Genomic DNA, 26,875 nt, shown 5'->3' on the forward strand with positions numbered 1-26,875 from the left:
CGAAAGCTGGTTCTTCAGGGTAAAGACTAACAGGCCCACCATCATACTTACTACAATTGCAGTTCTTAAGATTTGAATATAGACTACTTGTCTTTTAAAATGGGGGGACCTCTAAAGTTACTAGGGCTATTCAGTATCCCTATTTTCACATTATCTGAATGAAGGTACATGTTCAAATTCCTAACAAGCCAACTAAATAAATATTCCAGAGTATTGTGCCTATTCTAGTGGATATTCCCTAGTTACCTCAAGTAGGTTAGGAGCTGGACATCATGTCTGTATTAAAGTGCAATATTTAAAATAATTTACTACAGAATCGTAAGTGGATCAAATATTATAAAAATATTTCCACAAGAAAAATTCTGTTTAAAAGTTTACCACTAAGAAATTTCAAATTAGGCATTTTGTCCTGAATGTGTGACTATTCAAGAATATAAGCAACTTTTAAAACAAAGGGACAGAGTGACAAACTATTTGCAAACAAAACTTAAATTCACCTAAACCACAAGTTGCCATCTGATCAGAAAACATTTCCTATAACATTACACATTGCTCATTTTTTTCCCCCAGAAAAGATACAGTAAGAGTTCTAGCTTAACATAGCTCTTCAGGGTTTCATTTACATGCACTAATGAAGTTCAGCAAATGGTAACAATCTCACAGGTATGAACATTTCATGACAATATGATTCATGACATTTATCTTTTCTTACATTTAAAAGTATTAAGTTACAAGAAAAAAGAGTCAGCTTCCAGTATAAGATTTTAATTCCTCTCAGTAACACTGGAACATTTTTGTGTATTTCAGAAAACAATACTATTGCTTACATTTTACTTTTTATATTTACTGAAAATTTCGAATGTTCATTTCTATAGTATAAATGATTAAAGCACAAGAGCAATTTTGAAATTTTATATCTCAGAAAGTAATAACATTGATGTTGATGTAAAACATCAAAAATAAGCCCTTGGTGCTGGCAGTTCTGGAAGCACATATCTGTCTCAACAAAAAACCCTCTAAGATGTTAAAAATTTTGAAGTCGGGCTGGGGTTGTAGCTCAGTGGTACAGTGCTTGCCTTGCAAGCGTGAGGCACTGGGTTCGATCCTCAGCACCACATAAAAAATTATTTTAAAAAATTGAAGTCAAAAGACTTTTCTGCATACAGAAACTCTTTGTCATTTGATACAATCTGGCAGTGTCATGCTAAGGCCATGTGACTAACATTTTTAGCAAAGAAAAAAAAGCCAAGGTAAATTATAGTAGCAATAGTTTCTTTTTTTATTTTAATATACTTTAGGAAACAATATACAAAGCTGAGCTTTCCCACCATTTCCAGATAACAGCAGGAAGCTCCAATTACACAAATTTAGCGTTTTGTGATGGCTAAGAACAGCAGTCAGCACCAGACTTGAACAGTTAGCTACAACACAAACATCCTTCAAAATGAAATGTCATAATAGCAAGACAGGTAAACCAGGGTTTAACAAAAGACAACCACTGGGGAAGTGACTTAATCATTTCTTGTTGAATTTCATATTTCATTAAATATCTTATACACAATTTGTTAATGTTTTAAACAAAACTTCCCTTAAGGAATTATATCAATTAAGTATAAATAGTCAACAAGAATAGTTCTGATAAAGAATCCCCAGGTAGTTCAAATTCTAATATGCACTGACCGAAGGAAAAGAAAAATAACAATTTGTTGTTTGTTTCAACATGTTTATTACAACAGTTACAATTCACATCTGACTAGCTTTGTTTCTTTCCTCTTTCCCCTCCCACAACCATGTTCATTGGGCCATTTCCTTATATTTGAGCAATCAATGTACTTTCAGCACACATGCCCAGCAGTACTTTTAAGTCCATTCTTACAGGGTGCAAAATGGATTTCAATAATTTATACAAACAAGTGGGTTATGCTCAATCACTGCAATTTTAAGCTACTGTACACAGGAATGAAAAGGTTATAGAAAAGTGCCATAGCAACAGTGCCTTAAGAAAGGAGAAAAAGAGGAGCCTTAAAAAAATGGATAAAATCAGATCAAGGATTTCAGAGGGAAATGGAACACATGGGAAATGAAAAACATTTCTCTGCAAAACAAATGGAGAAGCACTGCTCTTGATCAGGTGCAAGTGTGGAAACAGTTGTTTCATGATATTTTGTACACTGCCCATATGGTTCAAAATCGTATCCTTAGACACAGATCGCCTGGCGCTTGCACTGAATTTTTGAAAATGCAAGATTTCTGAATGATAAATTAACCCCCCCAATTTTTCTTTTTTAAAAAAGCTAATTTTGCAGACAGGTTTACATGTAAAAGGCTAGGTATTTAGCCACCTTAGCATTGATTAGTTTTGGATGTCTAAGCTCTGTTACACATGGCTTCCCATGGCTTCACTCTACAAAACATATTTACAACGTGAAGAATACATCTACAAGAAATCTACATTTCAAGGGTTTTACAAATCAATCTTGTATCTTTCCCCTGAATTGACTCTCACAGACCCCGTCCCCTTGTCATTTCCTTTGCCCAGCTTAACGGTCCAAAGTCTACTTAAATGCAGCTCAAAAATGTTAAGATTGGGCAACAGATTTACAGTTCCTGTACTCAAAACCATGTGCAATTATTCACATCTTCACACCATGAAGGAATTCTGATTTTTAAGCTTTTCGAGTTCCTTAATTTGTTGTCTCAAAAATAGTATCCTGAAAAATAAAAACAAATATCAGAATATGTGTGTACATGTAGTGATGAAGACAAACCAAACTATGGAAGCAACTTATAAAATTATAATCAACATTATACAATTCAAATTTGTATAGTTTGTATGGTTAAGACAAATTAACCATTTGATTTATATTATGCGTAAGAGTATCAGGCTGCCAAAATTAGAATGTTTTTTTAAATTTTCTAACAATTTCTCAATAATTATTCTGAAAATAAAGACTGATTTAAATTTTATTGTTCTATATACTGCATCATCATGTTAAAAAAGGCAGTACATACTGAATGTGAAATAAACCTCTAGATTTGAGGGCTAATCTGAGGAGCAATATTCAATGTAGATACATATAAGTAAAGCCAAAATAATTATGAACTGTATATTTTAAAATAGCTAGGAGAGAGGATTTTGAACTTTCCCTATACAAAGGAAAGTTTGTGGTCAATTACCCATATCTGATCGTTATATACTGTACATGTGAATGAAAATGTCACACTATGCCCCATAAACATGTATATTGAAAAAAAAAGAAAAATGGGCTGGAGGCACAGTTAAGTGGTAGAGTGGGTACACCACAGCAAACCCCACCTCAATGCTTTTTTTTTTTTTAATGGAACCAAATCAAACTTAAAAGATAAAACAAATTTCACAAACCCCAGTTAACTAGATTCCCACAGATTTCATAAAATCTTTCTCCCATGAACTCTGTTATTTATTGCCTGTACTATGGGTGAACAAAGCATTCATACATTGGCATATCTAGCCAGGTATAAATGTATAATTTTCTACAAGTCAAATAGTCTAAGTAAGCCAAAATGAGGTTTTTACGTTAGAACTACATTCAGAGCAAATATTAGAGTGAAAGAATCCCAGTTAATATTCAGAAAAGTACCTCCATATATTTTAGTAACCGTAACGAATAAAAATGCCAATCTTCCAAGTTTACTATAAATCTCAATTTGATTTTTGTGGAGGGGGTGACATGGGTAGGAGTTATGGGGGTGTAGAGAGGGTACCAGGAATTGAATTCAGGGGCACTCAACCACTGAGCCACATCCACAGTCCTATTTTGGATTTTATTTAGAGATAGGGTCTCACTGAGTCACTATTGCTGAGGCTGGCTTTGAACTCACAATCCTCCTGCTCAGCCTCCAGAGTTGTGAGGATTGCAGGTGTGCACCACCACACTCAGCTTTAATTTGTATTTTTAAAATATATGTATATATATTTTTTAACAACAAGATTAACTCTTCCCTCTGATCTAGTGACTTAAGCAACTAAAAATTTGTCCTCGATTTTGTGACAATGCATCTAAAAACAAACATATTATTTAACGTGACTTACTAAACTTAAGTGAAATACCAGACTGAGTAATGGAAGATAAGAATTTATGTAGAAAAACAATTAAGATAGCAGATATACTATATTATTAAACTTGCTAGACAAAATCCTTTCTGAAATTTCCAAGGGAAATATAGATGATGCAAGGATAATATAAATAGTAATAAGAAATTTCAAATGAAATATCCTCAGCAAAAAAGCGTTAACCCCAGGGCTGGGGTTGTGACTCAAGAAGTAGAGTGCTCGCCTACCATGCGTGACACACTGGGTTCTATCCACAGTACCACATAAAAATAAAGATATTGTGTCCACCTATAATTAAAAATATTAAAAAAAAAATACAGTGCTAACCTCAAATCAAGAAGGGACACTTACAATAGCTACTGTTGACATTTCACTTTTTAAATGTAAAAGGAAAAAAAGCCTAATTTATCATGAGTTAAGAGAAGCCAAGATGCCTTATTTATCAGGAATATTATTAAATTATAAAAAGTTATAGACATTTATATATAGACTCAGTAAAAGATATAGAAGTGCTCCCTTATCTACCATTTCTTTCTGTGGTTTCAGTTACTTGCAGTCCAAAATATTAAATGGAAAATTCCAGAAACAATTGGTAAGTTTTAAACTGTGCCCTGTTCTGAGTGGCATAATGATATCTCTCATTGTCCACTCCATCCTTCCCAAGATGTGAATCATCCCTGTATTCAGTATCAACATGCTACATATGCTACTTGCCTGTTAATCACTTAGTAGTTATCCTGGTTATCAGACTGACCTTTATAGTATCACAATGCTTGTGTTCAAGTAATCCTTATTTTATTATATAATCGTCACAAGCATAAGAGTAGCAGTGCTGGCAATTCCAATATGCCAAAAAGAAGCCATAAAGTGGGGATGGGGTTGTGGTTCAGCAGTAGAGTGCTTGCCTAGCACGTGTGAGGCACCAGGTTCAAGTCTTCCTTAAGTAAAAAGGTAAAAATTCTCAACCTAATAAAGAAAAAAATTGTATGCTGAGGCTGCAAAGATTTATAATAAGAGTGAATTTTTTTAACTGTGAAACTATGAAGGAAAAGGCACTCATGTTAATTTTGATGTTGCACCTCAAGCTAGAAAAGTTATGGCCATGGTGTATGACACACAATTAGGATGAAAAAGGGAATAAACTATAGGATTTGGTATTATACACAATTTAAGGCATTCATTGGAGATCCTGAAATTATTGCTGTACATAGTTCTAAGAAAAATAAATATTTATTCCAGTGAAAATCTTACCTTTGCTCTCGCAAAGTTGCTTGAATTTCACATACTCGGACTAAAGATCTTAAATTTTTTAATTCAGTACAAATTTCTGACATGTGAACGCTCCCCATGTTATGAGCTTCTTCACGCAATCTTGATGCCTTTAAAGAAATAAAAGATTCCATAAAATATACTATAAATAATATTAACATACACAAAATAAAACATCCTTATTTCCAAGAACTTTAGACCAAGATCATAGACTAATCCATTTCCTTTCAATGCACAAAAATGCTGGCAATTAAGGGGAAATGATTTTCTTTTAAAGAAACCATCTCTGATGGAAGTTACTTTGAATTCCCCTTCAGGTTTCTTACCAGAATAGCATTTCCAACCTCTGGATTGTAATAAATTGGAAGAACTCATAATTTGAGGTTCATAAAGGATACCAAGTCAACCAGAGACTGTCAACCTGTAGAAGAATCTCACTATTGTTAGATAAGGGAGAGAAAAATGGCAATGACTGGAATGTCCTAAAGTTTTAAATCTTTAAGCAAAAATGTTTCATTAACTTCTATTAGTCTAGTGAGAGTCGCTCATGAAATTCATAATTCTAACAGATTCTTAAACAACCAGAGAGTCAAGTCACTGAGTGGAAAAAGGACATCAGATTGAGCCACATCAATGACCTTGGAATAACTTATTGGGCCACAAACATAGGGGCTTCGATGGTAAATATGGGAAAACAGATTATCAACACTCTAGCAAATCCTAATAAAAGCAATGAAGAAAACAAATACAAGGCACTTATTAGCACAGCATTCAACACTGAGTACCTGTTAAAGTATTTCGTGAAACCAAAGAGCTCATAAACTACTCTCTACAGATCAAATATTTTTAAAATTATAGATAAAATTAGAAATGTTATCATAAATACAGCTCAAATTCAGTGGCCCAGATTGGATTTCCTACAATCAGAATGTGCTTTTTTTTGCCAGTGTAATAAAATATTTACTGTGAATCATGTAACATACCTGCTTCTCTGCATGATCTGCAGGCCATCCTTGAACATGTTTTATGAGATTTTCATTGAAGTGTGCTGCTAGTGTAGGTGTTAATGAACACGCAGGTCGGGCAGATGAATTCTGTGGTACAACTGCTGTATTTGATACATTACTACTAGAAGTATGATTTGGACCAGGTGATGGACTTCTCTGGCTACTGGAAGAAAAATGTTTAAAATGTAGAATGCATAATAATTAAAAGTGGTATCATAGAAACTACCTGTTAATATAGTTTATTAAATATACTTTGGCAATTCAAGTATATCATATATTCCTCAATACACTTCAGGGGAAGAAAAAAGCCTTTTTAAACACTACTGTCAAAATCAAATTGAAAGTAATTATATTTTTCAAATTCGACAGCAGAACCTGTTGATTTTGTATACCACAAACACTAATATGAATAAGAAATGGTCATATTTTATAAGTGCACATAAAAGGCATATGTGAATATTGTGTCTCATATATCCCTCTTTAGAGGGAAGGGTCCTTGTTCAACATCAGAACAAAGTTGAATCAGAGGATAGAATAATGTGAAGCAAAATAAAGGCATTTTATCAGACAGCACTGAAAGGAACATAGTGGCAAAATAAGACACAAAAAAATTACTCTAAAATTAGTTATCTTCTTTTAAAACTGAATGATTTGGGCCAGGGTTTGGGGATATGGTGTGAGAACCAAAAATTTAATCACCCAAATTGATTTCCTACCTGCTTCACCAGACTTGGCTCTGAATGAATTTCAGTTATTTCCAAAAACTAAATCTCCCAAAGGATGAAGAGTTTTCATCACTGAGGATATTTAAAATAACACTGCAGCCTCTAAAGACAATTTAAAAGAAGAATTTCCAAAAAATGTTCTGAGCAATGGCAACATTGCTGGAGTAAGTAGACATCATCCAAAGGTGATTATTTTGAAGGGAACAACTCTCATTTGGATGTATAAGTTCTGAAATGCTTGTTTAGAAAACAACAATAAAAACAACAGTTGAATTATTTTGCCACCTTGTAGCATGAAATAAAAATAGGAAAAAAAAATCAATCAAATGAAAACCATTCATTCAACAAGTTTTATTTAAGGTTGTATTGTTATGAGCCAAGTGAAAATACAACACAGTGCTACATAATTATATGAAAGGTCAGAATTGAAGCTATCAGTAAACTCTGATATACTCCAGTGGGAAACAGTGGTCCAAGTTTTGTATTTTTGGCTTCACCAAAACACTTGATGATGCAATCAGTAAAATATTGTAAAAGCATCTGCCCTTTTGGTACAATTATGCTATATTTTTAGCTCATAATTAAGTAGAATTTTAAAGAGCCATATTTCTTCAAAATAACCAAGGTTCACTTCATGACATAAAAGATTTGTCTCTGCATTTTGTTTATTTATTTATTACATATTCTGCAATATTGGGGATTGAACCCAAGGCTCTATCACTGAGCTACTTTCCCAGCCCTTTTAATTTCTTATTTTGAGATAGGGTCTCATAAATTGGCCAGGCTAGCTTTAAACTTGTGATCTTCCTGACTTAGACCCCCAAGCTGCTGGAATGACAGGTATGTGCCACTGCATCCTTTTTATCTTTGCAAATTTTATAACTTATAAAATTATACTAGGTTCTCCATGGATTTTTCCAAAATTGTTTTATTATACATATAAATATTAATATAGTAGAACCTCATATTAAAGAAAACAAAAATGCAGTCTAATACACAACTTACCTTGAGCGCTGAAGACTTCGAGGAGAAACAGGTTCATGACCTGGCTGCTTGTCAGCAGTTACAGGCTGCTGTGTGGCTGATTGTGACACTGGTCCTTGCTTTACTACTGGAGTACTAACCTGAAATGTTAAAATCTGGTGAGACAGGTTTCTAACACATAGGCACATAGCACAGAAAGTAGAGAAGCTTCTACTAGCATTACAATTTTCCTATTATTTCTGTTCTCTAGTGATTAAGAAATTGGTTATCTTAATTTTTGTTCCATAATATTAATACTAGTGATATTTAATAAGTGTAAATTACTGAGTAGGTTCTCAAATCCAATCACACCTTTCCCTTCAAATCTAGTTAGTAATCTCAAATACTATAAAATCAGATTTTTCACAAAGAGGAATCAGAGGGCCTGTCAAATTCACAACAAAAAGATAGTCAAGTTTTGAAACAGATCTCATTTCTTCATAAAATGGCCTAAGCCCATACAGTATTACTAACACCAACAGAAGAAACTAGTTCTCCAGGTTTCAGCAGTTTTCATTCCAATAAACTGCAATATCCCTCAATTTATTATTATGTCTGTTATCAATAAAAGTAATTATCTATGTTACATTACACAAATACTGATGCCAAGATTTCAACCACATATTGAGTATATACACCCACACACAAAGAATGAGTTATATACATATAATTCAACCTGAGAGGTCTTCAAAAGAGAAGTTACCTTTTAGAGACAGATCAAGAAGTCCATAATTGCCAATGGGGATAAATATGCTATTTATATTCAGATGTCATAGAAAAAAACAAGGCAGTTTAAAATATAAGCCTCAAATTTAGACACAAAGGTAGACAATGTGTAAAAAAAAAAAAAAAGGCAGCTATCTGCTTATGGAATTTGAAATGCTCATTTTATAAGTGCAGAAACCCAACAATATTACCTTTGGCCACTACTGCATTTTATTTATTTACTTCTTACATGCACGGCAATAGTTCTGTTTTGTTGAAATTCATAATTTTTAACCCCTCAAAATTCAGGCATTTAGTAACTACATAATAAACTAACTATAACCTGGAATTTTAAAAGTTCAACTAGACTAGAAGGGAATGATGGCTACCACCATCTTCAACTACTAGAAAAAATTTCAATTTCTACCTATAATTATCAGATAGAGTTTAGAAAAAAAAATTATATGAAACTCAGTATTTTACTGATAGCAAGTTTAAAGAGTAAAGAATGAGTGAAATTGCCTTTTACTTCTGAACTGCAGCCAGCCTCATGCTGTGGTGCAAAACTTTATGGTAACATTGTATGGTTCTGCTAGGTTCTGGTAGAAACAGAAAAGCAGTTTTCTGACTGTGGTTCTAAGGCATCAATCATCTATATAAAATTCTGCTTAGACACACACAGGCATATTGCCTTGCCAAATGTGTTCTGTATTCACAAATCCCTAGGTTTCAAATTCTTAATCTACCATAAAACTATCCTTTTTCTGAAAATTTAATTTTACTTAGTAAATGAAATAAACACTATGAATTTCAGGATGTGAAAATTAAATGTATATATGTGAAGCTCTTAGAGAAAAAGGTCACACTGAAAAACATTCTCTCATCTTTTATACTTTGAAACTCTACAAATACTTAGATTCACTTAGTAAACCATCTTTATCACACTCTCCATGCCACAAATTCCAACATCAATAGAGGAAACAGAATCAGATGGTGTATATAATTAGCACAGATTCAGCTCCCCTTTCTGTATCTATTATCAGTCACCTCTCATTCATTCCACTACCACCTCCTGGGCCTTTTTCTACAATACGGGTTCTAAAATATTATTGATTTTCCAAAAGCAAGCAGTTTCCCTCAAAGGTGACATACCTTTGGCTGTGATGAAACTGGAGGAGTACTAATCAAAGGTTTGATAGGGACTGTGTTAGTTTGAGGTGTGCTTATTCTTGGAGACACATAGGATCTTGGGGATGAAGCATCAGACGTTAAAGACATTGGAGACTGATTAGATGGCTGGGCTGGAAAACAGTGAAAGAATAACTTTAAATAAGCCAAAACCTTTGTAATATACATGAAGATCTCAGTATCATTCTATATAACCCATAATATAACCCATACCTCACATTTCCCCAGAGAACATTTTTCTGAAAAATTAAAAATGTGACATCTTCACTGGATGCCATGCTAACTAATTGCACTGTTAAATAGTATCATATTCAGTGCAAGGTCCACTCTCCCTAAGACTGGACCAGGAAGCTCAGCCTGAACCTATTCTCACAGGGTCCCATTTCTTTTTTACTATTCTTCGTTTAGACCCAGGCATCTCACAGTTCCCTGCCTCAGCCAAGACAGAGCATTTCAGATGTCTTTGCATCACTATACTTCCATTCCAGTTCAGGTATTAATGTTCAGTTTATCATTTTCTGACAAAGCAATCCTTTTTGCTCTTGTTTGTCGTTCTCTATTTCAATACCATTATGATGAAGAGGTATCAAATTCAAGCAGAAATTGAGCATTTCTGCATCTCTAGACAAAAATCAGCGAACATCAATCTCAACCAAACTTCAACTTGTCAAATACATGCAATGTTTTACAGAAACTGAAGATATACCAAAGTTTACTTTCAGTTTTGGAGTAAAATATCGTATTAGCAACTTAAATTCTGAATTAAATATAACTATGTTCCAGGTCTGATGGCAATACCTAAAATAAATGTCAAAGCATGCTTCATTTAAATAAAATAAAATGGTATATGCCAATGTTACAAAAACTAAAAATAAAATCACCATTTTACGGCAAAACTAAATACAAACAACCCCCTCTCAAAAAAAAAAAAAAAAAATCAAGAAACAAATTTTAGAAATATCTAAGAATATAAATGAATACCTTGAGTAGAGAGCTGAGCAGCTTGAGAAATCAGAGATGTTATGTTGAAAGCAGATGGTCCAGCAGTAAGAAACTTATGAATTATAGACTGCAGTGAAGCTTGTGTCACAGCTGCTGTAAGAACTAAAAACACATCATCCACTAAATTCAAATAAAAACAATGAGGCTTGTGTGGCATTGGTAACAATTTGAAAACTCAAAGAGAACTCAAGGGAAAAAAGCAAGTGTTTCAAGTTACAACTTTCAAATAACAGGTCTAAGACTAAAATGATCTAAAAGAAAAAGAAAATGAATTTACACTGAAGGTAAACCAATCGTTTCTTTTACAATAAGACCCCTCAATGAGACGTTTTTAAAGCACCAAAAAACATTCACTGAAACTTCTGTGTCAGAAGACTATCCATTTATAAGTAGAATGCTCAGTTAATTACTCAGAATTAACTGAATAAATGGTTATTTCATTGATTGCTTTTTTAAAAAAGCTGACCACTGAAACTACACATCGATATCCACCCAATAAACTTTTAACAACGAATATTAAAAAGCCAGTACTTAGGAATACCATGTATTTTTGCTGCGTAAGACATAATTGATATTTTGTGCTATTGTTTCCTCAAACTATTTAAAGCTTTACTTTGTATTTACCTACAAAATCAAATTTCAAACAAAAATAAAGTTGAAGAAAGCAATAGAAAACTCATGTCTAGCCTGATATAGCTCTTTTTAGAATTAACTACTTACTATTATTAAATATATTATGTATAAATGTATAAATATAAGTTAACGATTCTAATCAGAAAATTATGTAAGCTCTTAGAATGTCTGAATCTGAATGGTTTCCAAATTAAAACCACAACCACTTTTATTCAGATTTCTTCAAGTTGATTGCCTGAACACTTTACTTCAGTAGCATACTGAAAAGAAAAGGTAGAATTACCGTGCTTAACCATAGAGAAAGGGAGGGGAAAAATTTTATTCAGTACCTCCCTCCCTTCTGAGAATCTTTTACAAGTATTTTAAGTAACAATCTGAATTTTTAATCTTCTAGTAATTAACATATTTAAATATTTTTAAAATGCTGAGTTTTTATACAAATTTTAACAAACATTTCTTATTTTGCTTCTATCCTTAACACATAGAAGAGCTCATTCTCCAGTAACAACCAGACACACAGCTGCTTTAAAAATATGTATAGAAGTGGGTTGAGGTTATAGCCTAATGGTAGAATGTTTGCCTAGCATGCCTGAGGCCCTGGGTTTGATTTCCAACACCACAAAGAGAATAAAGAAAAAAAAAATCTATATAGAAGTATTACTAGCTCAATTTTACTACCAATACCTTTAAACTATGAAAGACAATAAATTTTAAACTCCAAAAAGAAATTTAAATACTAGTTTCAAAAGGAAACAACAACAAACCACCCCTTAGTTGGGAATTTCATTGATAACATAATTTTGCACAAAGCACAAAGCAAACAAATATTTCTTAAATTACTGCTATCAAAAATTTACCTTCATTGATTTTGGATATGTCCACATTAGAATTATTGAGCTGCAACGTGGCTTGCAAAGCAGGAAGCAACTGTCTAAGCAGATTTGGGTCCTGAAGTAATGGAGGTATTGGTGACTGTGGAACAGGAGAAACAGGGACTGCCGATGCAGATGTTGGAGGTGCCGATGTGGGATTCAGTCCAGAGGCAGAAGAAGTGGAAGGAGTTGTGCAAGAATGTGATACCAATTTGTCTCCTGATGTAGACTCTAAATAAAAAGATGATAAAGCTGAAAAAAATTACCTGAATTTTGGAACCTGAACAAAAATCAGAAAAACACTTCCCATTTAGTGCTCACAAGATTGCTTAGTAAATATCTGCCCGACTAGAATAATGAAATGGGGAGTTAAAGAAGCTAATAAGCCATATTCATATCTGATTTTTTAAAAGTACCATACTAAGTAATACCATCTCAAACCTGGTTATATATTAACCACACAAACAGCTTCCATTAGAAAAAAGGAACAATATTATACACCTTAATTTATATGCCCTAAAAAAAAAATTATGACCATATTAAGACAAGGCCTTAATACATAACAGGATGGGCACCATGGTGTTCACCCTCAAAGATGGGCTAAGGATGTGATGAATGAGGAAAGACTCTATAGAGTAATTAAGTTTTAGAATAACATAGTAAATATTACCAATAAAAACGACTCTTTCAAATGCTAAAAACCCCAAAGCCCAGACTCAGTATTTAAATAAAAGATGCAAGAAAAAAATATGCAAAGCTACTATTCAAATTATTAATATAAATTCAATTGTAATCAAGACCCAAATGGCATCTTTACAGCATATGATAAATTGCTAATAAAAATTCTGAAGATTCCTGAAGAAAAATGCAACACATGAGATGCCCTGTCAGATAAATAACTTGAGATCAAATTTTGTATGTATATTTACAAGTCTTTAAAACTATTAGAAGAAAACATAGAAAAGGTATCATTGACATAAGTAGGTATCTAAAAATTACAAAAAGCAAGATAACTAATTCAAAATATTAGCAAGCATCATATTTTAAAAAATTTCTATGAATTAAAAAAGGAAACTATCCAAAGGAAAAATGGAGGAAAATACAAAAAGAGATTTCACAGAAGAAATCTGAAGTCTAAAAACTCAAGAAAAGACAATTTTATTCACTGATCATCAGAAAAGTGTAAAATAAAGCAAGATATCCATTTACTCTCACTGCACTGGCAAAAATTTAAGTTTGACAATACTAAATGTTGGCGAGGAATAATGAAAATATTTACTTAACATTTCTGGTTGAAACTACACTGATACAACCATTCTAGAAAATAATTCAGTATTATCTTAAAAAGGTGAGGATAAATACACTTAATAACCCAGTAATTACCCTTAGGTGAACTGCCCCCAGTGAAACTGTGATATACACAAATCAAGGCAAATACTCAACAGCACTGTGTTTCCTTTATTTTAGCTTAAAAGTGGAAATAAACAATGTCCACCAACAAGGAAGTAAACAATTGTAGTTTTTACATACCATGAGATTGTATTAATATACAGACTTCAAAGCAGGAAAGAGTATTAGAAATATGAATCTGAAGGTAACAACATTCAAACTGAACTATCTTATAATATTGATCTAAAGACTAAATATGGGCATTTGGGAAAACACCTTTAATTTCCCATGCATATCCACTTCAAGATTTTCAAGATTATATATTTGTCATACGACTGAAAAAATTGCTGTTATGAAGTCACGCATACATTTCAGGACAACTGCATTTCAATTTTATACTGTTATTTAATCATTGTAAATCTTCATCTTTAACTCTAGAACAAAGCATTCACTAACCTTCATGGTCCCAGAGAAGCTGGGAATTACCAGCAAGTTTACTGAATAGAAACAATTTCAGTCTGTTTACACTATTATAATTGTTCAAAGAACCAAAGGGTAGAACCTCTTAAAGTAACTATGAGATTCCTACTTTAAAAGTCCATTTCAAGGATATGTTGATTAAAACTGCAACCAACTCAGAAAGCCTAAGATTTTTTATTTTTATAATGCAAAATACTTGAGTTTGACAGACTATCATTTCCCACTTTATATTTATTAATCCAGACTAGCAAAGAAACTTGATTGTAATGAATGATTTTGTCCCCCTTTGGAAAATTCATCAGTCGTTCGGGCAACTACAACTTACACCCATGTGAGACAAGTGCTCTACCACTGAACCACATCCCCAGCCCTCCTTCTGCTCTTAATGACAGGCAGAATCAAGTTGGAAAAGGAACTGTTTGGTTCTGTCAAATCCATTCAGACTTGGAAGTCTTAATAGAAGAGATTAATAGTTCTTCAATGTTGTCCTAAATTTAAGCCAATCAAAAGAAACACTATAAAACAAAATATTATACATCACCATAAAGAATGACAAAAACTAAACATTCTTGATTTCTAATTTAAATAGCTTTATTTCCTTTTTTTGACTTTAGCAGTGTTTTGAGAGATGAGCAGCATAAAAACCAGTTGATCCTATTAGGATCCCCCATGCAAGTGACATCTCTAAAGGTCAGAATTTCTCTATTACAAAGCCTTGACTTTTAGTATTAGTTCTCAATACACTGCTTAACAGAATATAATCACTTCTAAAGCTTAAAAATACAGATACTTGCGGCTGGGGTTGTGCATCAATGGTAGAACACTTGCCTAGTATGTGTTAGGCACTGCGTAGGATTCTCAGCACCACATATAAATAAACAAATTAAAGGTCCATTGACAACTAAAATATATATGTATGTATGTATGTATGTATGTATTTTTAAAAGTACAGATACTTGGGCTCCAACTTAGAAATAATGAGGGGCTGGGGATGTGGCTCAATAGGTAGCACGCTCGCCTGGCATGCGTGCGGCCCGGGTTCGATCCTCAGCACCACATACAAAGATGTTGTGTCTGCCAAAAACTAAAAAAAAATAAATAAATATTATAATTCTCTTAAAAAAAAAAAAAACAATGAGCCTAGGAGACTTACACATATGTACAAATTGAAAATGTTCTGCACCCCCTGCTGGTAACAAAAAATACAGACTGGAGAATCTTGAAGGTTCCTCATAACTTTGAGTGGAGTATAAGTGGAGAATAAGACCAAAGACGGAAAAGCTAAAACTGTTTTCCAGGAAGGCCTTTAATATCCCATTTTTATATTCTTCTTTTAATAGCCCTTCCCCCTTCCAAGATACAAATGCCTTTCCAAACCATGTTATAACGTATTCATATATCTGAATATTATGCACCTCAATCTACCTGTGTAACTGGAAACTAATAACTAATTTGAGTTTAATAATTACTACAAATGCTATTCTGAGTAATCTCCATTTTACAAATGTGTAAGTTTTACATTTGAGGGGTTTCTCTTATGCCCCCCCTCCTCTTTTTTCATAGTACCAAGCATCTTCTATTATATAATAATGTTCTACTCAAGAGCTCTATCAGAAGAGAAATTTTTGTTTGATGTATCTCACAGCCTTAGAGTAAAGTTGGACTAGGCCTCATCAATATTTATTTGTGAACAGGATGCCCAACTGTGCAATATAAGCAAAGATGCACATTCTCTCTTTACTTCTAGGACAATCTTTTGAATTGGCTTAAAAAAATGATGATGCTGGGGAGGATGAAGTCTAGGTTTCCTACAATATAATAGCTAAAGGAGTTAATAAACCATTTATTCTGTGCTATATTCACTTTCTTAGGCTTATTTTGAATACTTGAAAAACTACTATTTTCATTAACAAAGGTAAGATATTAAGAAAACCTTAACAATTACATATTGTGCTGTTCATACAAATCTAATTTTAATTAACAGTCTTTGAAATTGTTTAAGCTAGAATCTAATTTGTTAAGGCTATGAGGCTAATAAATCGTGGCTAACTTAAACATTTCTCCTGTCAAAGGAATGGTATACAGCTTAAACTCTAGTACTTTGACTTAAAGATATCCAGATCTTTACCCTAAGCTATTTCAAACTTTATTCACTTCCCTACATTTCTACAACTCAGAGCTTTAACCAATTATTTAATATGAACCATAAATAAGTTCATAAAAATTTTGTTTTTAAATAGTCTCTCTGCCTTAAGATAAAACAACCTTCCTTCTCTTTATACTTAATCATAAGTAGAGAGTTATTGATTTGTATTTCCATTTCTTTTCCTGAAGGGGGAGTAACTTAACTAAAATTAAGAAAAAATTGTTTCATCAGGCAACTTTTCTAACCCAACCTTCCAAGTCACCTACAGCATACACCAAAGTAAATTTTTCTGGGATAGCAAATAACTCTCTTTGATATACACTTAGGATTTTTAAAGATACTGATAATAACTGCATTTCTAATCAGTTTCCTATGATGTTTTGACAGCTGCTGTAATACTGAAGAAGGATATGAACACATGTATGTCAAAACAACAACTATATCAAAGACAATCTGCTTTTCCCACTTTGTAATAGTGGTGGTACAGTTAACATGAAGTAGTTTATAAAAGAAAACACAATATACAGATATAATAGAAAAAACCACATGGTTGCAAGATGATGATACCTATTAAAATATTACTGAGACTATCAATTTGCTCTGAATTATGTATATTTTTAATCACATATCCTTCTAATACTTTGATGCAGTTATAAACATACATGAATGTTGATGTTTTCTAAGTTTGTTTTTGCAACTTGCTTTTTATTCAACTGAGAGAATCTTCATCCTGCTACAAAAGCATATTTTTCAATGTTTAACAGATGTTGTTAAACTAACCTCAACACTACACTAACACACTCTCACCAACCACATTTCCCCATATCCAATTGCTGTCAACCAACCTAAAAATTGAAAAATGAACTCAACTTCATCTTAACACTCAGTATGTACCTGCATTTTTAGTCTGATAAAATTTACATAAAATTTACCATTGTAAGTGTATGATGCAGCCGCATTAAGGACATTCACATCTCTGTGCAACTTTCATAATCATTCATCTCTAAAACTTTTTCATCTTTCAAACACTCCCACCAGCCCTTAGGACCACAATTCTATTTTCTGTCTTTAAGAACATACGTGGAATCATCTCATAAATGAAGTCTTACTACGTCTTACTTAATGTAATGTTCTCATGGTTCATCCTCATTCTACAGCAGGTGCCAGAATTTTCATTCCTTTTGAAAGTTGATAATACTGCACTGTATGTAAATATGTACCACATTTTAGTCTTTAATCTGTTAATGAACACTTACTGTTTTTCATGTTTGTCTACAATGAATAACTGCTAGGAACAGAAAAATCTTGAATCCTTGGCTTTCAATATTTTGTGGTATATATATAAAAGACAAACTGTTGGATGCTGCAAGTAATTCTCTGTATGACTTTTAAAGGAATTAACTAATCCCTAGTGGCTACACCATTTTACAATCCTACCAGCAAGTGTAAGAACTCCAATTTCTTCACAACTTCAAAAGTATGATTTTTTTTTTAAAAGGTCACAAAGTCATCTTAATGGGTGTGAAATGTTATTTAATTGTGGTTTAGATTTGTATTTCCCTCGTGACTAATGAATTGATGTTAAGCATCTCTACATGTGCTTATTGGTCATCAAAATATCGTCTCTGGAGAAATGTATTCAAGCCCTTTGTCCATTTTTTAATTGGCTTTTTTGTTATTGCTAAATTGGATATTCTCAGTATCAATTCCTTATAATATATAAAATTTATAAATATTTTCTCTAATTGTATAGATTATTGGTAGTTTCCTTTAATACATAAAATGTCTTTAACACTAATGAAGTCTAATATCTATTTTTTATTTCACTGCTTGAGTTTTTGGTGTCACTGACAACTTCAACATTGAAGATTTCCTCCTTTTTTTTTTTTTTTTTGTTGTTGTTGCTGTTGTTGTTTGTTTTTTGTTTTGTGATGCTGGGGATTGAACCCATGGCCTTGTGCATGGAAGGCAAGAACTCCACCAACTGAGCTATATTCCCAGCCCCTGTATTTCTTTTTAAATCTTATTTTAGCCATTGAAATGTCATTTTTAGTTCATTTTTAAAATTAATTTTGTATATAAAGTCTAATGACAACTTAAAATTCCTCTTTTCTAACAGCCTGTTCACATTCTTTGCATGGTTTTTCTATTGAACCATTGTTTTTCGCATGGCTTTGCATAGATTCTTAAAGTATCCCATCTGCTATGTATGTTGTAAATATTTTCTCCTATCATTATTTGGTTTTCAATCTTGATTATTTGTCCCAGAAATTTTAAACATCTCAGTGGTCAATATATCAACTTTTTATTTTTGGTACTGGGGACTGAACCCTTGGGTGCTTTACCACATCCCCAGCCCTTTGTATTGAGATAGGGTCTTGCCAAGTTGCTAAGGCTAGTCTTAAACTTGGGATCCTCCTGTTTCAGCTTCCTGAGTTGCTGGGATTACTAAAAACATGCACCATCACACCCAGCTAAATTTATCAACTTTTTTAGCTAAATGCATTATGGGTCTTGATTTTAAAAGGTCATCCTTATTCACAAATTATTAACAATATTTCCTAGTATTCTTTTTGTCACAGCTGATTCTCCTGCTCTACTATTTGAAATACCATTTTTAGTCACTGGACTAAACTTAATTTAAACTTATTTACTAAGACTAAATTCCTCTAATTTATGTATTCAGCTATTCAAACATTTGAGTAACTATGGTCAACCTATTTTTTCATCATATTTAGTAACTCTAAAAACTTTCAAAAACAAAGCAATTGACAGCTGAAGTTGGTCCACCTGGACAGTAAATAACCTTCTGTGTCAGCTATAAGACCACTGCTGTCTTAATGTATTATTAAAATCTTAAGAGTTTATTCAAATTTTACTTAGTCTGCAGATACCATAAACACACGCAGGGGGATTCTATTCCAAATAAATGTCACTGCATATTAATCCACGACTGATTTCTTCTTCCCTCTCCCAATGAGAAACAAGTATGTTAATGATCTGATCATTTAGATACACTAATTCTAGGAGCTTGACTTTACTTAGGTCTGCTTTTGTGACTACTTTGTTTATAAATTTACCTGTTATAATTCTAAATTACTAAACTTTTCTTACATTGCCATGACCATGCTCTTCCAACCCACAATACATTCATTAACAGTGTTAGAGTTGTTTATCCATCTGCAACAAATATTTACACAGTGCTTATTACTATGTCGAGCACTAGGAAGAAAGTGGCAGATAAGATTCTGCTCCTGTATTATTTGACACAGCAAACTTTCAAGTAACACCCTTAGATATCAATACTTAGTCATATTATTATCACTTAAGACCAACAACAACCTTATTTGAACCATCAATCTTTTAACATAAATTATGTAATTGTGTAAATTTTGTTTTTGTTTTTCTGTAGTACTGGAGATTGAACCCAAAGTTTCACTCATGTTAGGCAAGTGCTCTACCATGGAGCTAAACCCCCTAATCCTAAATTATTTAACTGTTAAAGAAAATCATGATGTTGACAAAGATTCAACAGGAAACAATTTAAATAACACTCACTTTCAATTAGAAATGCATTTAAAATCAATGGACACTTCATAAATTTAAACCAACTGAAGGACAACGAGAAAAGATCAAAACTATTATAATTTAAGACAGTTAATATTGTCTTCAATTATCATGCAGGAAAAAAAATACTTGGTAATTTCAAAGGTAATTGTGTTTCTTCCTATAAGCTTAAAGTTACTATAAATTTTAATTGTGTTAAGTTTATCAGAAATGGTTCTAAAAGCATGGAAAGAGGGTAGAAGGTGAACAAAGTAAAAAATGCAGTAAAACAGACCGTCTAACCCAAAAGAGAATATATTATTGAAAAAACTAAATTTGTAAGTGCAATTTTAGAAAAAAGTAGAAATCATTTGGGAAACACTGGGAGAAGTGATACAAAAACTAGCATGACATCAGAGTTCAGTCCTAAAGAAACAGCACTGAGTTCAACATGTTGTGAATGAAAAAAAAAACAAAACAGAACATCCAATTTAACAAGGCTCAGAACATGAAAGAACATAACATGCTCTAAGAAATACACATGTTCACAACAGATTAAATGGATGCAACAGTGAAATGGTTAGAGATCAAGGTAGTCAGAGAATGCAACCAGGCTATTCAGTACTTACTACAATCTTATTAAGTTCTGACTGCTTTTAGCTAAGATAAAATCACTACACAGAAAGTTTTTAAGCAAGGAAATGGCACAATCCAATCTAAATTTTATAACAATGCCACTTTAAGGTCAGACTAAAATGAATGAAATAAGAAGGTCATTCAATCCCAGTTTCAAAAATGCTGGTGGTAATTAATAGCAGAAAGGATATACCTAAATGAGATCTAGAAAGAGTCTTAAGATTTGTGAAAGGATGGGTAGAAGTAGTGAGAATGCTGAAGAACAAGGAAAAGTTCTGGGGAAAATGCTGTCAAGTACTAACAATCTAAATTATGGAACAAGGAGAAAATTTTGAATACTGTATTTGAGAAAATGTAACAAATACCAAGAAAGAAGTAGATAAATTACTGAGGTGGAACTAAAGGTATGGGTGTCAAGATGGTCACAAGGAAAGAGAAGACATTTTAAGCAAGAAAAAGGACAAAACAGGAAAAAAAAAAAAGTAGATGATGCCAATATAAAAAATGCAAAGTGAAAATAATTAGGAAATTGTAGGAGAGTAGTATCAAATGAGCCATAGAGAAAATTTCAAAATAGAGAAGAGCTAAAAAGCATTAAATATGCAAAGGTAAAATGAGATAAAGACTTCTTCTACAAGGTTGAGATTTTGTTTGAGACAAGTGTCTTGCTATGTTTAGCCAAGGGTAGTCTAGTGAACACCTGGGCTGAAGCGATCCTCTCACTTACAGCCTCCCCAGTCAAGGAGAGATGCCACTGTACCTAGGTCACTTTTTTTTTTTTTTTTTTAACTGCAAGGGTTTTTAAACAAAATTCTTCTGTGACCAAATAAAGGAAATTACAGTAACTAAAAAAACAAAACATTCTTTAGAATTAATAATTAATGCATTAATTCAAATTTTGTCAAGTTTTTTTCACATATTTTTTTCTATAACAGAGTAAATCTGATATGTATGCAATAAATTTGGTGCAAACCACCTTTAAGAAGTTTTATAGTATTTGGAACAAGTATTAACCTGTTTAATGTATTTTTTAACTGTATGACAAAAGCATATGGTTTAGTAATATCTAACACAAATGCCACAGTAACAAGAGACATTCAAATAATATGCACAAAAAGAGGGGAAATTAAAGTAAAAGAAATCCAATTATTTGAACCCTTCATCAACAAATTAAGTCAACATGAAGCAATGGATCAAGCAATAGATTTGGCTTAAAGAATTATCTTCACCTAAACCCACCAAACATGGAAAAGTTTCTCAACACTTAATAGTCTGCTAATGGATCTACCCATAATTTCTTTCTTCACTGCCTTTTAACTTTCTTAGATTCTTAAATATATATATACTATGAAGTTCAGGTTTGGAATTGTGAAAGCTCTATGCAAAATATACTTATCATACTGCTGTTTCTTTAGTGTGTCATCTCCCAAGCAGCTATCATTACTTTTCAGACTTTTTTGGACATGCTATGCTTATTAACATCTAGTCTTATAAATGCAATTTGGGTTATAATGTTTACTTCTACTTTTCAAACTTAAGAAGTGTTAATATCTGAATTACGGCTTATTTTGTGGCCCTCACAACTCAAAATTTGTTTTCTAATTCACAAATTGAAACCAGTAATTACATGTTATAGAGAAATGTTTCAAAATATTTCTATTCACAAAAATTGACACAATTTCTAAACTACACTAACAAGATTATAACAAAAATTTAAAAATATCAAATATAAAGGGACAGTCAGTCATTTGACTCTGATAAGTTGTTTAAACCATTGCCAAACATTACAAATTAAGGACTTGACCTCAATATCAAAAGCAAAAAAACAGTTGCGTCTGGATATTAAAAATTTTATTAAAGGCTAAAATATGACTAACTCTAGACCTAAGTCTATGCAGTAACATTATGAAAGACTTAAATGAATTTGAGCCTTACTTAAGCCAAAGGAAATAATGTAAATATCAGAAACTAGAGTTCAACGTGCAGCATCTAGTAATAATGGCATACCTTTTCTTTCTGTTTTCTGTGCAGGGACAGAAGATGTGGGTGTAGGCAGTTTTGATAAAGTAGATGCTCCATTAGCATCAAATGATTTCTTTGGCTGGTGATCAGACTGTAGCGAAAATGGACTAGAAGGAACAGTGCTTGGGGTAGCAGTTGGATGAACCACTGGTTTGATGGGGTGCTGTACTGGCGTAGAACTACTGTGAGTCTCTGCTCTTGGCAGTCTGTAGTCTCTGTCATTGTGTCTGCTTGTCTGAGACAAAATATTCTGTGGGAGCAAACTACTGGCATCACTGGAATGCTTGTCTTCCACTTTAGTTCACAGTTCGAAAAAAGATGTTGGAATGACAGAAGGGGGAAGAAAAAAGATTACGTTAGAATCCTGTCTTTAACATCAGCTAATTTAGCAACATAATTGTACTTATTTATCTTTGTATAAAACTGCAAGCCCAGTTAGTGTGTGCAGTTTTACCACTGACATAAATATTCAAATACTAGAAGAGGAGTTTAACCTGACTATAAATATTAATCTATATTCAGATTTCAAGTGGGCTACTAATTTCTTAGGATTCTTAGAACCACACTGTAGTTCAAACAAAACACTTGGAAAAAAAGATTCAATACATGGAGATATAATATTTTACTCAAATAAAAAAATTAATGTTTCAAAAATTAAAAAGTAAATGTTCCATTCCTTTAAAATACGGATAATAGATTCTAATAAATGACTGAGTTATCCACAGTGGTCCAACTGCAAAGAAATATTAAGCTTATTATTAACTTGATTTTTCTGAATACTAAAGTAGTGGGTTCTGAAGTAGTTTATGCAAGGGCTTAAATGACATCACTTAAGATGTTGGAGCTCATCATGAAATGTGCAATTAAGTAAACCAATATTTTTAATAGTGCTGACAGTAAGTTAATAAAAATGATACACACTTCCTGAAAATAGAAGTCCTACATCTGCATCATGAACAACATCTACTTAACAGTTAAAGTAAAAACAAATCTTTCAATTTAAAAGCACAAAAATACTATAAACACACAGGGAAGTACTGAAAATAACCTCTATTAACAATTTAAATTCTAGCACTCTGCTTCCAAAAAAAAAAAAAAAAACAGAATGAAGGAAAGAAAATTTCAACAATTACATTAACCACATTTATTACTAATAGAAAGTCTCTAACCTAAACAATATTCCAATCTATGGAACGGAAAAATTAAACCAACCTCCAAGTAAAAACCTTAAGATTCAAACATGTGACAGGAATCACAATTTTACCGAAGGATGCCTTCTCCATTTAATATTGAATTTTTTCCGATTCATACTCCTTATTCTACAGACCAAGACAGCAAAAAAATGCTCTCAAACTACAAGTCATTTTAAAGTCACCACCACACATTACTATATGCTATATTCCAACAAAATAATTTCAATCATATAAAAATACAAGGTCTTTTGACAATGATTTAATGTATAAAATTTAGGGTCCAAAGTTATGTTACCTTAGAAAACTGAACAAAAAATAGATTGAACTGTCACACCAGAATAAACATCTGTGCATGGGCATATTAATAAATTATCAACTCTCATGGACATAAAACTACAATTCTAGTATTCTTTTTGCTAGAAGAAATTCTATCACAAACCTTTGAAGGATAGAAAGAAAAGGAATAATACTAAGCCTACCTCTACTACTAGATTGTCAAGAAAATAAAAATTCTAGGCAAAGAAAATTCCCTTTCAGTTCTATATAGCTACCATCAAAATATGTCAAGTAAATAAATGTACAGCAATGAAAACTAAAAGTGATATTTCAAATAACAACAACAAAGACATAGGAACTAAGAAACTACAGGTACAAAAGCCTTGTATTACAGCTCTAAAGAGAACACTGTTAAAGAAATGATTATTTGCACATACCCCCTCCCTAGGACATTTGTGCATTATCATGACTGGAGGGGAGATGTGCAAATGACACCTGATAAGTATGAAGCTCAACAATCCAACAAAGGACAGTCATCCAAAACAATGAAACACCTGATCCAAAATATCAATAGTGCAATGACAAATCCCAACAGAAATTTCTTTAAACTTAAAGAGATCACCCCGTTAGATGGATTAGAAAAAGATCCAGTAATAGTATCATTTTAAAAATTGTATCCATATAATTCTGAATATCAAGTTGTGGAGAACATGTAAAAATCTTTCCAATCCTACCCCCTTCTTGTTTCTTTTATCAGTTATTAGAAACAAGCTTTAAGTATTACTCTACATGAACACCAATATGCTGAACACATAGGAAAACTGCCAAAATTTTTTAGATAGGCAATGTTATACAACATCAACTGGTTACTACCACAATGTTTACAGCTTGCCTGATCCATTAAAAAGAAAAAAAGAAAGAAAGAAAGAAAGAAAGCATGATACAAAACTACATTTTAACACAGCCATAGTCACACTACTCATAATCTGCACATGTAGGAATTCAGCTTCAGGTAAGAGGGCAAATATAAAAATCTTGTTTATAGAAGAAAAAGGCTAAAAACTACCCAAGTATTCATGAATGGGAGTTATTTATAAAGGTACATCCAAGCACTGGAATATTGTATAGGCAATAAAACAAATGTAGAATTACAAGCTGACATGGAAATAAATCCCTAAAATAGTATTAAAGAAACAGACTAAAACCAGTAACAGTACCTTTTTTAGAGTAAAATACACACATATACAATTTCCACATACATTTATATATGCGCACAGAAAGAAAGTATAAGTTTCAAAATGATCCTGAGTCATGGGATTAAAAACTTGACCTCTCTTCTAATTTCTTAATAAACACGTCTTAATTTTTGAAATCATGAAGAAAAATTTTAAGTTTTGAAAGAAAAAAAAATGTATTCACACATATAGTTGCATTCACATGTACAAGACACACAAAACTCCCCCTCCCATTAATTTTCCTAAATCAAGTCTTTAATTTCTCCTCTTACTCTACCCTGAGGGAAGAATGACTTAAATGAGAGGTTATTTTGAAAAGAATATACTAGGCATACAAAGCTTTGTTCTTTTCCCTCTTTGGGAAACACTGGAAACATCAGCATAAATAGAGACAACTGGTCCAATTTAATGATGCCTAATCCCAGGAACTACTTAGCATGAACACAACACTGTATCCCTAAAACATTTTTTTTTAACTAAAAGATTATTTTTATACTCATCTGTCATTCTTCCTTTATGCTTCCCCATCCTCTATTTGCTCAGGGGTCCTGTAAGCTGGGTGCTATCTACTTCCTTCAACAAATCTGTTTCATTTTTAATTGTTTGCCCAAAGTCACAGTTACTTAAGAAGTGAAATGTGACTAGAACCCAAGTCTTCTCAAAATACAATGTGCTTCCTATCTTCAGTACATGGTACCACTGCTTTCTATACAATTTCACTAATAAAGTTTTATTGTTCCAAAGACTGCAACACTCAGTCATGGGAATTCATGTTACTGGTTCATCTTAAATTTTCCCCTCAAAAATTCAATGTCTCTTGCTGAGACCAAATACACCAGTACTTTTGAGTTTTGAATTACAGAAATAGTATTCAAACGCTTAAATTTAAGATTCCCAGAACACACCATCTTAAATATTCTCAAAATCTCAATTATTTATTTGAGGAAGGGGAAGTCATTAAGAATAAAACATTCAGTAAACTGTTAAATTCATAAAATGTTAAATTCAAAAAATGCATTAAAAACAAATATATGATGATACCAAAAACCTTTCCCAATGCACAAAATTTGGCCTCAAAAGAATACTAAAGTAAACCCATAATTTGATTTATAGACAGGAGCACTTTACAACAAATGTTTTAGAATAGTATTCTAGTAAACATTCTGGGAATCCTTTTGTGGAAACTTAGCTGAGAGCTACACTACAGGTCTATAATTCTTGACTCACGAAGGGTGTTACATTCCAATAAACCAAGTGAAAGTTAAAAATATGCCAAAAATACACTTGATATACCAAACCTACTGAAAATCAGATATTAACCTTGCCTACCTTATACATGCTCAGCATACTTGTATTAGCCTACAGTCGGGCAAAAATCACTTAACACAGTCTGTTTTATAACGTGTTGAACTGCATATGAAAATTTATTGAACAT

General features: G+C 32.5%; 1 protein-coding gene across 10 annotated transcripts in view; it reads right to left on the bottom strand.

Moving 5' to 3' along the window:
* Positions 1 to 1,255: 1,255 nt before the first annotated feature.
* Wac (WW domain containing adaptor with coiled-coil) overlaps positions 1,256 to 26,875 on the bottom strand; it is a 68,515-nt gene continuing 42,895 nt past the window's right edge. For 7 of the 10 annotated variants that reach the window (XM_078023467.1, XM_005334285.5, XM_078023463.1 and 4 more), the window contains exons 7-14: positions 22,722 to 23,030; positions 12,503 to 12,748; positions 10,992 to 11,114; positions 9,975 to 10,123; positions 8,100 to 8,218; positions 6,346 to 6,532; positions 5,345 to 5,472; positions 1,256 to 2,711 (exon numbers count right to left, since the gene is read on the bottom strand). In XM_078023467.1, the coding sequence (XP_077879593.1) occupies positions 2,642 to 2,711; positions 5,345 to 5,472; positions 6,346 to 6,532; positions 8,100 to 8,218; positions 9,975 to 10,123; positions 10,992 to 11,114; positions 12,503 to 12,748; positions 22,722 to 23,030 (1,331 nt within the window). In that variant the 3' untranslated portion in view covers positions 1,256 to 2,641. The remainder of the gene's footprint in view (positions 2,712 to 5,344; positions 5,473 to 6,345; positions 6,533 to 8,099; positions 8,219 to 9,974; positions 10,124 to 10,991; positions 11,115 to 12,502; positions 12,749 to 22,721; positions 23,031 to 26,875) is intronic. The other 3 variants (XM_078023469.1, XM_005334286.5, XM_078023464.1) reach the window with 2 other exon arrangements.

The sequence above is a fragment of the Ictidomys tridecemlineatus genome, chromosome 10, assembly GCF_052094955.1.
Source record: "Ictidomys tridecemlineatus isolate mIctTri1 chromosome 10, mIctTri1.hap1, whole genome shotgun sequence".
In the NCBI taxonomy this organism is placed as follows: domain Eukaryota; kingdom Metazoa; phylum Chordata; class Mammalia; order Rodentia; family Sciuridae; genus Ictidomys; species Ictidomys tridecemlineatus.